This window comes from Poecilia mexicana, unplaced genomic scaffold, assembly GCF_051168715.1.
Source record: "Poecilia mexicana isolate PSO_F unplaced genomic scaffold, ASM5116871v1 scaffold_15, whole genome shotgun sequence".
Taxonomy (NCBI): domain Eukaryota; kingdom Metazoa; phylum Chordata; class Actinopteri; order Cyprinodontiformes; family Poeciliidae; genus Poecilia; species Poecilia mexicana.
This window is the reverse complement of record NW_028263384.1, coordinates 4,392,231-4,408,459: the sequence shown is the minus strand read 5'-3', so window position 1 is coordinate 4,408,459 and position 16,229 is coordinate 4,392,231. Positions and strand designations below refer to the sequence as shown.

Sequence of the window (16,229 nt, the reverse complement as noted above, 5' to 3'; positions counted from 1 at the left end):
CAACCTTTATAGCTAAACTGTTGAAAATGACGAGCATATTTCAATGTCATAAATGACATTGAAATAAATTCCAGTTCAACATCTGGTTTGAGGTGATTCCTCTGGAACCTTTTGGAGGATATCCCAACTTCAGAAGATGTGGCTTTTAACTCTGTGGTTCCTCCTATCAGTATGGGAGTCAGGGTGAGGAGGCGCCATGTCAGAAAGATGAAGTGGAAGCTGCAGGATCTTCAGAACAAACAGGCCTACTACTACTAGGCCTACTGATTATCCCTCTGTCTGGACACAGGATCAATATAACCAGTTTAAAAGCTAAAATGAATGGTTATATGCCAGACATGGAAAACTGGCACACTCCATGTCATGATGTTCAGAATTTAGGTCTCATGGCATCTCAAGGTGTCAACATTGCAGCCAGTGGGTTGAGGGAAATACAGCTCCATTTTGTAGTAATTTAAGAGCTACCCAGCTTTTATCGCTTCTCAAACTCCAAAGCACACAAAGAAGCAATTATATATATATATATATATATATATATATATATATATATATATATATATATATATATATATATATATATATATATATATCAGTGTTGTGTTCAAGACCACCTAACCCGAGACCAAGACAAGACCAAGACCAGAGTGTATCGAGACCGAGACAAGACCAAGACTTTTAGGGTCCGAGACCAAGTCAAGACCAAGACCGAGGAAAGTCGAGACCGAGTCAAGACCAAGACCAGCGGCCCGCGCTACATAACACAATAAAATGTAAAATATGATCGAAATTGCTTCTCAGAATAATCTGAAAGATCCATATTCCCATAAAAACACCTAGATATTAAATACTTAATACATTTTACCAATATTAAATATTCCATTTCTGTGTTACAATGTGTGATGGTCTCGTGCCATCCCTAAAAACATAGCACCCTGGGAATTTGCCCATATTGCTCATATAAGAATCCACCACTGTTGCACCATTAAACATAGCAATTGAGGCAATGCCCTGATGGTAAATAACACTCAACTATGAACACTGACCAAGGAGCAACAAGCAAGAAGTAACCAAACAGAAGGCGCTCATCGTGACTGTTTTCACTCTCTATCCCAGTACATGAAGCCAGGTAGTCTGACACCATGGCAGACATTACAGCTGCCACTTTGAACAAAAACAAAGAGCAATGTGCATGCTCTGCGTGCTCTTTCGTTCTTGTGTTTTAGTTATTTGTTAATTTAAATATCAATGTACATAATTAAATGTATGTACATTTAATTACATACATACATAATTAAATGTATGTACATGGCATGGTACACAATGATGCAGTGTACACAGAGCATTACTACAACAAAGAACGGGTGTTCTGTCAGATCAGCATACGTTGTCAGATAGTCGTACGCTTAGCTCAGACATGCATACGCTGTCATTACCATATGATTTTATTTAATCAGCAACATAGAATGATGACGTAGATCATCATACACTTGGTTATTAACAGTTGTATGGCATCCAGCTGCAGCCAGACCTACTTTAAATACACTTTGAAACCACGACAATGCATGTATATCTATCTAGTTATCATATTATGTCATATTATAAACAATTTAATGACTTATTTTTGTCATAACTTGTTGCATATGCTGAACTGACAACTCCACTGACGGTCGGACTTCTTAAGGCGCATGCGCTGGCACGGTACTCACTGCATGTATGCTAGGAACATAGAATCATGACGTAGATCTGTTATTAACAGTTGTATGGCATCCTGACTTAGCGGTTAAGTGAGTTTTACACGGGCGTGTGTTGTAGCTGACTCCAGCTGCAGCCAGACCTGCTTTAAATACACTTTGCAACCATGACAACACATGTATATCTATATAGTTATAATTGAAAACAATTTAATGACTTATTTTCGTCATAACTTGCTGCATATGGTGAACTGACAACTCCTCTGACGGTCGGACTTCTTAATGCGCATGCACAGGCATGGTACTCACTGCACGTATGCTATTCTGACAGTGTATGGTAATCTGATAGAACAACGGCTCTCAGTGAGTGACACTCCAGTCCTATCTAATAAGTAAAGAGCCGTGGAGAAGAATCGACTGTTTCTGAATGTCACATCACTATATTGCAGACTTTTGGACATAGCGTTGTCCTGTATATGCGACAAGTCAGTCAACATCTCCGCACAATAATTCAGGCAGTGAGTGACTTTTTTTCATCACAAATTCTTATGTGTCTCTGTACAGCTAGCTTTGCTAACATCGAGCTTACCTTCTTTGAGCTACTTTTCTAAGTGACGAAAATAGTTAGACGTTGTCCCCATCGTCTCTGAAAACGAAGCGCTGCTGAGTTAGCTCTGGCCATCGGATTTCTTACTATTTATGCAGCGCTATTATATTACTGACGATTAGACAAACATTTTCTGCCGCTGAGACAAAACCACTGCGCATGTCCTGGAGCGCCGCGTGCGAGTGAAAGGTGGGGAAGGGAGGGGGAGGAGGGAGGAGGGAGCAGCGCCGTGCGCGAGTGAAAGGTGGGGAGGGGAGCGGGAGGGGGAGAAACGCGTAGTTGCTTGGATTTTAATCGGTGAGTTTTGCATCCACTGAAAACAAAGATGTTAACAAATAAACTGGACAGTATGCTGCACATTTAGTGATATTTTCACAGTTGCGGTCTCGACTGGTCTTGAAATAAAATGCCGAGTCCTCAGAGCCCGAGACCGAGACAAGACCGAGACCAAATGCGGTCGAGTCCGAGACGAGACCGAGACCATCAGAAAACGGTCTTAAGACCGGACTCGAGACCAAGACCGATCTCGAGTACCACAACACTGATATATATATATATATATATATATATATATATATATATATATATATATACATATAAATTTATAAAATAAAAAAAATTCCTTTCTCACCCTCCGCGAGTGGTCTCTCTCATCCTCTGAGCTTGGGTCCTCTACCTGGGCCTGGGAACTTGAGGATTCTGCAGAGTATCTTGGCTGTGCCTAAACTGCACATTTCTGGACTGAGATGTCTGATGTTGTTCCTGGGATCTGTTTTAGCCACTGCTCCAGTTTGGGGGTGACTGCCCCGAGGGCCCCGATGACCACAGGCACCACTGTGGTCTTCACCTTCCAGGCCTTTTCCAGTTCCTCTCTGAGGCCCTGGTATTTCTCTGGTTTCTCGTGCTCCTTTTTCCTGATGTTGTAGTCACTTGGTATTGCTACATCCACAACAACGGCTTTCCTCTGTTGTTTATCCATCACCACAATGTCCGGTTGGTTTGCCATTACCACTTTGTCTGTCTGAATCTAGAAGTCCCACAGGATCTTAGCTCGGTCATTCTCCACCACCTTTGGGGGTGTTCCCCACTTTGATCTCGGGGCTTCCAGTCCATATTCTGCACAGATTTTTCTGTACACTATGCCCGCCACTTGGTTATGTCGTTCCATGTAGGCTTTCCCTGCCAGCATCTTGCACCCTGCTGTTATGTAATGGACTGTCTCAGGAGCCTCCTTGCACAACCTACACCTTGGGTCTTGTCTGGTGTGGTAGATCTGAGCCTCTATTGCTCTGGTGTATACATATGTATATATATGTATATATTTAAATACACACTTTTGTCATAGTACCCCCAAGAATTTAAAACTACTTTCACCCCTGCTGAAGACACAAATGGCTGACAGGCTTGTAAAGGCATCACCTCTTTTATTGGTTAGTTTTTTTATTTGTCCCACCTTTCCACACAAAAATAATTTTGTCTTCAATGTATTTTATCCTCCACCAATATTTTTGTCTCATTTTTATTCATTGATGAAAATGCTAATTATTTCTGTCCTAGTTGTAGACATAAAGCACACGTTTCTATTTTGTTTTATAAATTTTTATTTTATATTCCATTGAATAAAGAGTCATTTTTATGGAAATCGTTCTTTAAACTTAATGCAGTAGATTGTAATTTTATTTTTATCTGTAACCAATCAAAGTCAGTAGATGCTAACAGTAAACTTTATCAATTAGATGTGAAGCGATGCGCCACAGTGACAGTTTGAGTTATTTAATGGTGCACTGAAACAAAACTGTCACTTAAAAATGAATATGCTTTTAATAAGTAATACATTTAAACATGAACAAGTGAATAACTATGTATCTTAACATACAGATCTGGAAAAAATGAAGAGACCAGATTCAATGGCCTGCACAAAAATGTACTTATACTCATCTTCATCTGACAACTCTAGATCTGAATCTCCCTCTACTATCTTGTGTAGAATCCTGTTTCACTTCTTTCTTGTACAACAATGTGGAGTCATTAAATATACTGAAATGGTCCTGATGTCCACTACAATTGACATTCATAAAAGGTCTGTCATTTCTAAACAAAAATTATTAAATTGTTTTCACTGGTCAAAATTATTGTTATTGGTATTTAGTCAACAAGAATATAAATAATTACCATGACAAAAATAACAAAAGAAGTTAAATATTTGACTCGTCTACCCTCTTTCCATAAAATGTGGTTGCTGGCAGGTAAGCCATTTTGATTTAGGAAAAAAAAGGGACTTCCCGATATGCAAACCTATCACATGACACATCCCTGGAAAGCCCAGGATGTCCTCTAAAGAGTACTGTAGGGCTAGAAAGGGTAACTCAAAGTAGGAACAAAAAATAAGCTTCAACAAAATGTCCACCATAATGGACATAAGTGTATGGGCAGGGTACCTATTCAGAGTAAAATCTGAGATCTGATCATTTTAAGTGTTCTCTTAATTTTCCCAGAGCTGTTTGTGTCATTATTGAAACTATTTATTTACTGAATTGTGACCCATTTGATGGTTTCTTTTGTGTGTGACCATGGGAATGTGTATTTTATTCTATTTTTATGGGAACACTTTAGTTCAGTATTTTTAATATGTATTTTACTCCTCTATTTAATGTCACACAATATTTCCTGTCATTGCTTTGTTCCAGTAAATACAAACTACTCTCAGGTTAAACATTTTGTTCTACTTCACAATGAAACCAAAACCAGCATTGTGGCTAACTTATTTTGTTTTATGCTCCATGTAGAAAAAAAATCTGAGAATTGACATTCTGATTTTCCAAACACACTATTAATGGAAGCTGAAGTTATTGTGTATTGCTGCTAAAAATGACTCCATATAGAGAAAAGTGACCTAAAATTAGCCTCAATGATCATGAAGAACAAAAACAATTGAAGCCCAGGACTTCTGGAGCCAGTCGTTGATGGAGGAATAACACCATCATCATCATCATCATTCCATTAGTCAATGTTTTCAGTTCATAGCCCCAGCACAAACTTGCTGGGGCTATTCTACAAATGACTGACAATGAGATTGTATCTAAACTCGGACTATCCCCACTATCTATGACCCAGTGACAGACAAGGAGGCAAGTCGAGATTCTAATTAAGGTGAATTTATATCTGCTAGTGTCTTCTATTGTCCACTGGACTTCAGTACAAATATGTTAAGTAAATATTGTGTTGTCACCAAAAACATGACGACTAAGATTCTAAGTCAAAGGGAAGCACCAAACACAAAGAACACTAAAACTGAGCTGATATCACTGAAGTACTAAAAAAGATTCTGAAGACCGACTACTTAAAAGTACTTTAAGAAAAGCCAGCCTCACATTTTATCAGGAGTTCAGGAAATACATCAACCTATACCTTAAAAGCAAAAGCTGTTTTATGTGTTTTCCATTTCCACCGCATGTTCTATTTTAGTAGAAGTTTGATGATAAAGGTCACCACCTGCTGAGGCCTCAAAGGAAAAAAAAACAACAGTGTTGCACCGTCAGGGTCAAGTTGCAGTGAAAGGACGAACACTAACACGGTACAGTAACAGCAAAACTCTTTCATAAATGTACAAACCTGCTACATGTTTCCTGATGGGAACCAGGGCAGCTTTGTGTGTCTGTCAGTTTTAGGACATTTAGTGTATAGACGGAAAAATGTCTGAAAGTGCAAATGACGAAAGCTGAAAGGCAGGTTTAAACGACTCTGTCACTGTGCTAATGGCTCCACTGGTAAAAATTGAGTTTTTATAAATTATTTAGGAATAAAAAGTGTTTAACCGCAATGATCACTGACAGTGCACATTTAGTGATCAACATTTTTGATCATTAATGTGTCAACCATAAATTCTGCCCAATTTACAATTTTTGTGTTTTTTTTCTTGCTCTGAGCAGTTACCCAGAATGCCCTGTGCTACAGTCCACTTCCTGGTTTCGAAGTGGTCTCTTGGCTTTAACGCATTCAACCTAAAGGTGGGTGATAGTGTGTGGTACTATTGTGGTAATAATAAAAGTGACGATAAATATTACATTTTTTAGGTAACTTCGTGACTGTGTCTCTCAGCTATTACTGTCCTACAAACACTGCTCTTCAACAGCATTCCCATTAGTAGTCTGTTTCTTTAGGACACCAGTCATATGAAGAAGTGTAATTTATCACTGAGCTACAGAACCATCTGTAGCTCAGTGATAAATTACACTTCTGTGAACGTGTTAGTGTTCAGAATACAGTTACCAAACTGTATTCTGAAATGTGTTGATATTTATTGAGGCTTTTATTAAACAAACACTGGAAAAAATAGACTATTGATCCCAACAATAAGGACAGTTTGGGGGTGTTTTAAACATTAATTGGTTATCATGATAACAATAAATAAAAATCCATATCATAATAAGAAATTTACTGTGATAAATGATAAACGATACGGTAAATAACTGGCTATACTTCAAAGCGAGTAGAGGTCACCTCAGCTGAACCGAGGTTCTTGGTTGTCCAAAGTTCACGTTTTGGTCACACCTCCCCAAACAAACCGGACTTTCTAGGCAAGCAACTTATATTTGGATTAAAGTGGGTTAGTTATCTCTTAGCTGGAGATAGATAGGCTGAATGTATTTAATCTGGTTATCTTTGGCTGCTGTATACATAGAGCAAACACCAAACAAAATGGCTTCAGAGGTTTGGATGACTATTCAATGGCCTACAACTCAGAAACTCTGCCAGAGTATGTAAACTTATGAGCACAACTCTGAGTATGGAAAGTGCAACATCACAGCTGACATTACCTGTGTGATTTGTATATTTTAGCTTTTACAACACAATGGTTGAAAAAAAAAAAAAAAAGAAAAAATGTTATTAGTAGATGTTTAAATACCAAAAAAGATTGGATTAGATCATCTCTGTTCACAACAACTTAGTTGCTGCAGGTTCATCATGGAAATAAACCCTGAATATTTTTCTTGAGGGCCTGAGAATTGCGTTTTCTTTGATAATTATTTATCTGTCTAAGAGATTAATTTATTTTTATATATTAATATTAATGGTTAATTGTCTATCTTTATTTTTCTATTAAAAACTGCTCCGTAAGTTAATCCATGTAATTGTTTGATATCAATTATATATTTGTCTCATTATTTTTACTAAACTTAATTTTATTTATATTTTGTCATTTTTCTACCTGTGATGTTGTTTGCTGTGAAGCACTTTGGTCATCAGAGGCTGTTGTAATTGCGATATATAAATAAACTTTGACAGACTTTCTCCTTCTATTTGAGAGAGCTGTCCACAAATATCTCCAGATTTAACATGGTCTGACATTGCCCTCCAGTGGCATGGCACTGTCCCTGCATGTGAGTACCCCTTACTTTAGTCTGGAAGCAGCAGAAGAGCTGGGTCAGATACGGGTGCTTCCTGGCCAGCGCCAGGATCCTCTTCTCCGTCATGGTGCAGTCCACGTCATCGTCCTGCAGGATCACATCCTTCTTCAGCACTTTGACAGCGAACACCTCGTCGGTGCCCTTCAGCTCGGCCAGCATCACCTGATTACATCACACTCACAGTAAGAGGGGAACACCCGCTCCAAACCTCTCCACTCTTCCCAATCTTTTCCACCAACCTTTCCGAAGCTTCCTTTCCCCAGCACCTTTATGAACAGGAAGTCGTGCAGGTTCATCCTTTTTATCTCAGGAGCACTGTGACCTTTGACCTCGCCATTCTCCTGGCTTCTCTCTTCCTTTACCCCACTTCCATCGACGCCCCCTGCCCCTCTTTCTTCCATCGTCTCTACTGACGATGGCGAGGACAGAGGGTGTGCTTTGTGCTCCTCTCCACGGTGGTCGAAGGACAGAGCTTTCCGGATGTTCTCCAGCTCCTTCACATCTGCGCAGTCAAATGAAAAAAAGTATCGTTGCCCAGAAGTGCAAACCACATCAACAAATCACTAGACACAACTGCAGATTGAAAAACGCAATTTGCAGTTCTTAAGCAGAACTGCAAATTAAGAAAAAACAAGAATTTTACCAAAGCGGAGCAGTCCAGTCCCAGTGGGAAACCCAAATCATTGTTGACTGGATGACTTCACTTTTGGCGTTAGAACTGGAAGTTAATCTGGTGTTTGTTGAAAATATGAATGCTATCGATGATGCAAACATGTGACTATCTTTCTTCCTATCTAAGCAAAGAATGCCAGAATAATTACTGGGTCTAAAATCAAAAGTGTTGTTGTCCAATCAACCATGTGTCAGGTTACCCACTGAGATTGACCTCTTCCATTTTGTTACTGTTGCTGTGCTTTTTTTAATTTGTAGCTTTGATTAGTTAATGTTGTGTAGTTGTGTTTAGTGATTTGTTTGCACTTCAGGGCCACCATACAGATGAGCTATGATGTGCTTAGTTCAATACTTCAGTGTATGGGGTCGCTGTGAAATGAGGTTCCCTACCTTGATCACATGGAGAGGTGGGAGCGGACCTTGAGTGGTCCTCCTCTGTCTGATGTAGCTCTGATGGCAGCTGCTGACGATCCTGAGCCTGAGGAAGCTGCTTAAACACACACACATACACCACACGCACACCCACACCCTGTGTTTTATTGAGTGTTTACATGTGTTAATTTCAATGATTATCAAATCCAATAAATGAACACACACACATTTAGTTCCTCAAAGTACAGACACTAAGTAGTCTCAACCTTTTTCCGCCTCTGGGTGCTGTTGGAGATTTTATCTGGTGTCAGTCCAAGATCTGAGAGGACGGTTGCAATTCTTCTGGCATCCACTCCACATGTCGGAGCGACGTTGCTCTCGCATCGCCTGTGTACGTTCACTTTACATACTGCAGCACAGACAGAGGAAAGTTCACACATCTGATAAGGCGGGAAGAAGAGCTGTGGTGAGCTCCAGGTTTACCTTTACACTGGAGTCCCTGTCGCAGCAGGCCCCACAGTAGGGAGCCGCAGTGGTCACAGAAGGTCAGAACTTTAAAGTTGTGAATGCTGAACTTGTGCGGGACGTTGACACTGAACCTCTGAGACCCGACTTGCTGCAAGAAAACCAGCATGCTCTGTTAAATACGTCTGGGAATATCTGGAAACCTTCATTTTGTGATGAAAGCTTTCCATACTTCTACAATAAACTGACATCTAATAAAAAACACCCAGAACCCTAAGTATGAGATAAGAACAGAGCTTTGAGTTCCATGAAGTTTTTGTAGGAAACATCACGTCTTACTTCTCCGACTGTGTCATCCTGCTTCTTCATTCCTGCACACTTGGTAATGATGAGCTCATGGCAGCGCTTATGGACGACACAGGTACAAACTGTAGCAGCAACACACAGAACCAGAACCAAATGTTTAGTTTCTAAACTCCTCTAATCTGGAGGAATTTATTATAATTAATCGTCTCATTACATAAGTACCATACATTACAATCTGATGAAGTACAAAAGTTAAAGTCCAAAGAAAAACTAAAAAGCACCTCAAAATCCTAAAATCTTTTAAAACTTTCTTAAAGATTAAAAAGTCTGGTTTCTTTACATAAAGTATAAAAAGTGAAAAGTTAACTTTTACATAATAGTGTTAGTTAATTTCTTAAGACACCAATGATGTTCACTTTATTTATGAATGAAGTAAGTTACAAATTGACCTTTCAGTATGTCACTGGTGGTAGCTTTAAGGTCATTATAAAGGAAAAAGACATTACCTTGACACTGGTAACCTTGTTTCCCTAAAACGCCCCTGCAGAAAGACAGACATGTTAGAAAAAGAAAACTCACAAAGACTGATGAACATGTTATCAAGACATGCTGAAAGGATTGCTGACAAAAACAAAAAGCAGGCATACACAGTTCATAAATTAAGCTTTAAATGATAAAACGTAGGGCTGTACAGTGGCGCAGTTGGTAGAACTGTTGCCTTGCAGCAAGAAGGTCCTGGATTCGATTCCTGACCTGGGGTCTTTCTGCATGGAGTTTGCATGTTGTTGTCCAATCAACAACATGCAACATCCATGTGCATGCGTGGGTTCTCTCTGGGTACTCCGGCTTCCACCCACAGTCCAAAAACATGACTGTGGGTTAATTGGTCTCTCTAAATTCTCCATAGGTGTGAGTGTGCATGGTTGTTTGTCCTGTCTGTCTCTGTGTTGCCCTGTGACAGACTGGCAACCTGTCCCCTGCCTCTCACCCGAAACTTTTGCTGGAGATAGGCACCAGCACAAAAAGTATTAAACCTAAAAAAGCACAATTGACTTTTTATTGTTTTTTTTTCTACCAGATAAGCTATTTTATCATAGGCTTTCTCCAAATCAAAAAGAGGCATTGGAGCTACAGCTCTGGAATGGAAAAGCACAGCTATGAATGAATAATGTGTCATCTATTGTTGTAAAGAAAGAACTGATTGTTTTCTTGACAAGAAAATAGTTCTAATGGATTCTTAAACACATTTCTGGATGCATTGCCAACACAGCAAAAACAACAGAGTAAGCTTTCGAAAAACATTCTTTGTGCCAGAAAATGTGGGTATAAAGTTCATGGCAGGTGTCATATCAGTGCACACCCCTTCAAATAACGTGTTACCCAAGCATTTTTTAGTTTCAGTTACTCGAGAAATAGGCGTTCAACTTGCACAAAAATGAAAGTAAACCTTCAATTATTTGGCATATTGGAGTGTTTTCTTGTCGATTCACCTCAGCAGGTCTAAACACTGAGAGACTCAACCAAAGTTCTCCCTCCTGACTGGGTACACATCAAACGCTCTCAGAACGCTACGTAGTTCCATGTGAATGTGGCGAACGCAGTCCTTCAGGATGGAAACAAACACAGCTGGCTTTGTTTGTGACCCCTCCACTTCACAGCATCGCCCTGTGCTCGTGTGTAAAAACAAAAGGCGCAGGTTAATGTGAGGAGCTGGGTGAAACAGGAAACCAGGAAAGATCTGGTTGTTGTAAAGGCCGCAGCTGGTCTCCAACACACCATGTGCAAAGCACTATGCTTCCTTTCATCTGCCTGCACCACCGTCACCCTTCCCATCTGATTTTAATGACCGTACAGTTTGGTTTTCAAAAGGCATGCAGGTGGTAGAAAATAACATTTGAATTAAGGGTAACACTTTATTTGAAGGGGGTTGAATAAGACTGACATGACACTTTAATTAACATGACATAACACATGTCATGAACATGAATAAGCCTTCATGAATATTTATGACTGTTGTCATAAAGCGTCATTCGGTAAATTATGACACTTTTAATACAAAGTTGACATTATTCAAAATGTCCTTATGACAACTTGACATTAACCAATAAATCATTACTGATATAAATTTGTTATAAAAGTATTACTGATTGCACTTTAAAAATTAGGTAACTTTATGTTATTAAAGGTAAAGTTTAAACAGTAATGATTTCTTGGTTAATGTCAAGTTGTCATAAAGACATTTTGAATAATGTCAACTTTGTATTAAAAGTGTCATAATTTACCGAATGACGCTTTATGACAGCAGTCATAAATATTCATGAAGGCATATTCATGTTCATGACATGTGATATGTCATGTTTATGAAAGTGTCATGTCAATCTTATTCAACCCCCTTCAAATAAAGTGTTACGGAATTAAGTTGTATTTATCAACTTAATGAAGACTCCATTGTTCCAATGTATTAATTCAATGTTTTAAAGTAAGATTCTGACCAGATGAAGTCCCTGCAGTGAGAGCAGTAGGTGGGCTGCCTCAGGTAGGTGGCCATGAACTTGTGCCCGTTAACCTGGTGGACCCTCCGCCGAACAGCCCCCTGGCGCTTCCTGGGTTGCATTCGCTGCCGGAAAACCCGCTCCTCATTGTTGGTAGAGCCCGCCTCTGCAAAACAAAACCAAAATGTTACATATCTGATGCACTGTAAGTATCAAGAAAATCAGTCTGGCATTAAGCAATGTCTACACAGCTACCAGCTGGGCTACTAAGTATAGTGATGAATGCTTTCCTGAACTTTCAGAGCCACATAAAGACAGCTACAAAGTTGGCCTTATATCACCTGAAGAACATTTCCAAGATCAGAGGACTAATATTCCAGCATTAGAGGAACTCATCCTCATGTATTTATCTTTAGTCACATTGATTATTGCAACAGTGTCTTTACACTTCCAGAAAACTGCAAAACTGCTAAAACACTGAGTTCCTTTAAATCAAGGCTAAAAATCCACCAGGTTAGAATTGAGCTTGTTTAGTAGTAACTGGAACATTGATCAACATACTTGATGTCTACTTGCTTGATGGTTTAGATGATAACATTTGACAAAATGTAATGCTTATTGGTGGTTTCCTAGTTGGTTGCTGTATTATGGGGTTTTTTATGGTGCAAAACACTTTGAACTGCATTGTTGCTGAAACTTGACTTGATCTTGTCCTCCTCCAGACATCATATCTCCAGTACCGCAGCAGGATCTTGGTGTTGCCACAAGTCATGCATGCTGCTATGCTGCACTGCAGCAGCTTGAAGTGGGCTAGGACAGCCAGAGACAGCTGGTGCAGCTGTTGGAGATGTTAGCCTGGGTGGCTGCTCCTCAGTCATCAACAGCTTGTCGAACCACTGCAGCTTGAGCTCAGCATGGAGCCACATGTCCAGCCTCAGGACGTCTTCATCAGCCATCTTCAGGAACTTACCTCGAGAGTCGGCCACATTGGTGGAATCGTTCACCTGGCAGGCAATCCTGATGAGGAAGGTGACCACAGTGTCAGCACACTGCTTCTCCACAGGTTTGCTGAGCATAGTCTCTGCTCCTGGCATGGACTGGATGCGACCAAACACCATGGATGCGCCACTGACTGCTATTCGGAACTGCTTGACGCCCTGCCTGGTCTGGATTATTAGCTTCTGATTTTATCTTCCGAAACAGCAAAACGGCAAAAGGGCGATTCCACCTTATTTTCACTATAGTCTTTATTTTGTTCTAGTTTAAAAACTATAATATCTAAACATTTCAACTGTCATATCTGTCATTTTCAAGTAGTTATTCTGTTTACTTGCTAATTTTCTGCGCTGCTGAAAAGTAACATCAAACAGTGGACACTGACACAGGAAGGCAGTTTTCTTCCTTACTGAATTTGTTACTGTGCAGGATAAATCTGGAGAAAAAAAATTCAACAGTATTAATGGTTATAGTTTACAACCAGAAACCTGAATAAAGTAATTATTAACCCCATAATGCTTTTTAAAATCCAAATGGATCAGTGATTTTTGTTGTAATTCCATTAAAACAACAACAAAACATAATTTAAATTATTTATTAACTTTAGGGCAAAAAGTAATTTTCTCATTAGGTGCCACAAACCACTGAAACATTTTTGCTAGGGCTGGGAGGTGTTGGATTGTTGTCTATGCTTTCCCATTCTAACAAATTTTCTTGTTATTTAATTCTTCAGACCAGGTTGCAAACCCACGGACAATAGAGGCAGAAGAAAAGGCTCAGCTCAGAAGCTGTATTGCAAGAAGACCTCCAAATAAAAAGAAGAATGGTGGACCTCCTGGAGAAGTCAGAGCGGTGCAATACAGAAAGATTGGATAAGCTTACAGAGACTATGGAAAATATGACAAACTGTATTAAAGATGGCTTCAGTCTCCTTACCAGAATGTCTGTTAATAAAAACAAAACGTTGAAATTAAGGAGACTTTATTTTGTATTTATATATTGTATGACATAAGCAAATACTAGCAAAATTTAAATGGGCAGTTAATATTAATAAATATTAAAGAGTCCAACAGACTACTTAAATAAGAAAGAAAAGATAGCAGAACACCAGTAAAGAGTTTTTAAACAGTCACTTATAAAAATATTTCATAAATGCTCGAACACCATGCACTGCATGTCTATATAAATGACTGCTTGAAGTTCATACTGATAAACAGAGGATGGATGCTCCCTGCTAAAATATTTCTTGTCATCTTTAATGTACTTTCAGCAAACAGTTGAAACAGAGTTGTTTTTGGTTTCACCACTATTTACCTGCTGTTACACATGCCATTGAAAGTATTCTTAAAATATTTTCTGTTTGTTTGCAGCTCACGTGACCAAAAAAGCTGAGGAGATGAAAAGTTAAAACTTGAGTTTTTTGTTGTTTTAACTTGAGATGAGTTAAAACTCAAGTTAGAATGTTACGTTTTAAAATTTTAACTTAAAAACCTCTACCGAAGGTACAACTTCAAGCTGGATAACCACAAGGTCTTCTTAAAAGTTAGTTTCAACTGGTTGGCCATCAAGTAAACCTGGAATCACTTTCAGGTCTTGCTTATGTCATTTAATTAGCTTCCTCAAGAAAATGAAAAGGTATGTTCTTTTGTGGGAGAATTTATCTTTTACTGTCCCAGTAATGCCAGAATTAAAAATAGATAATAAAGACTTTGTGGTATTCTGATTTAATAACGTAATTATATTAGTTGTATTACCACCCCACGCCACTAAAGGCAGTAGAAAGCCCAAAAAGATGCGACTAAGGAGCAGATTTAGAAGTACGCCGAAAACTACAGAATTTAAAAACTGTGTGCTGCGCTGAAGTAAATAAAATACATGCCGACAATGAAAATTATTCTAAAAAATGAAGATCACAGATTTAAAAAGAAATTTAAAACGGAAGGCTGCGGATAATATAGAAAATAGCGCCCCCTTCACTGGGCCAGGACCCCTCGACCTCGTTAGCTGCCCTGACTAATGCCTAAAGAAAATACGAGGTAAAAATCTAAGCATTGTGAAACCACTTTTATGAAAACACTAATATTGAAAGACCAACATTTTTGTAATAAACACTTTGATCAGACATGACCTACTTCAAGACTTTTTAACTGCGAAGAGAACAGGCAATAGCAACACGGACCAACGACATGAACCATATGCAGCGAACGCATATGCAACATGGACAGATGCAACATGGACATATGTAACATAGACATATGCAACATAGACATATGCAGCAAACACATATGCAACATATGCAACATCTACATATGTATCATCTACATGCAACATAGACCAACGACATCTACCAAAGACATAGACCAACGACATCTACACACATGGCTTCTACTTATTTTTGACACAAATGGAACCCCATACCAATACAGCACGTTAAGCTTGTTAACAAGTAGCCTGTAGGCTACTGATGTTGTTGTCTATGTTCAGCTACGTAGACTAATTTTGCCCCCCCAAACTAAGTCGATGCCCCCCCTGTTAAACTCGTCTGGAGCCGGGGCTGGTCCGTAGTTCTCTAGATAAGAGCGCTGAACAAGCAGCTGTGTATTTTGCCACCTGGGCAATGCGGAGCGCTGAAGAGACGCTGAGGGAACCATATGGGGAAACAGTAACACCAGCATTGTGAGTAGTTTCTTCTTCTTCTGTGGATTGTAGGAAGCAGCTATGTTTTACCTCATGCTATGCATGAGCTGGGGATTCTCTGGAAGAAAATATCTGTTTTCTCTGTTTACACAACAACAGAAAACGGTACGTTTCAGAAACATCGCACTCTGGAACCCGTTTTCAAACTGTGCCATTGTTAGAGAAAACATTTGGTGGTTTCGTGTAAATGCACACTACAAACGCAACAAAACTCTTCCGTTTTCACCTGAAATCGTTGTCGTGTAAACAGAGCCTGAACTGGCATTTAGAACTACTGGCTGTTTTGGGCATTATATAGCTGGATTAACCAAACCACTGTTAAACATTGGATTAGTGTGGCCATTTAAAATGAAGCTTACTGAAAATTTCAAAACAAAAGCTTTGTTATTTTTCACATCAGGTAATTGCTCTTTTGAGCTTTATGTGACTGGTTTAAACAAACCACTGTTAAACATTGAATTTGTGTGGTCATTAAAGTGATGCTTACTGAAAGTTTTAAAATAAAAGCCTCCATATTCCTGTC

At 39.1% G+C, this 16,229-nt stretch overlaps 1 protein-coding gene across 1 annotated transcript in view; it reads right to left on the bottom strand.

Annotated features, from left to right (window-relative positions):
- Nucleotides 1-16,229, bottom strand: part of LOC106908205 (protein kinase C epsilon type-like) — a 218,712-nt gene that overhangs the window by 86,633 nt on the left and 115,850 nt on the right. Inside the window, exons 3-10 of the mRNA XM_088013482.1 lie at nt 12,014-12,179; nt 10,028-10,062; nt 9,555-9,643; nt 9,234-9,366; nt 9,017-9,159; nt 8,769-8,865; nt 7,946-8,208; nt 7,695-7,868 (exon numbers count right to left, since the gene is read on the bottom strand). Of these exons, the coding sequence (XP_087869608.1) occupies nt 7,695-7,868; nt 7,946-8,208; nt 8,769-8,865; nt 9,017-9,159; nt 9,234-9,366; nt 9,555-9,643; nt 10,028-10,062; nt 12,014-12,179 (1,100 nt within the window). The remainder of the gene's footprint in view (nt 1-7,694; nt 7,869-7,945; nt 8,209-8,768; nt 8,866-9,016; nt 9,160-9,233; nt 9,367-9,554; nt 9,644-10,027; nt 10,063-12,013; nt 12,180-16,229) is intronic.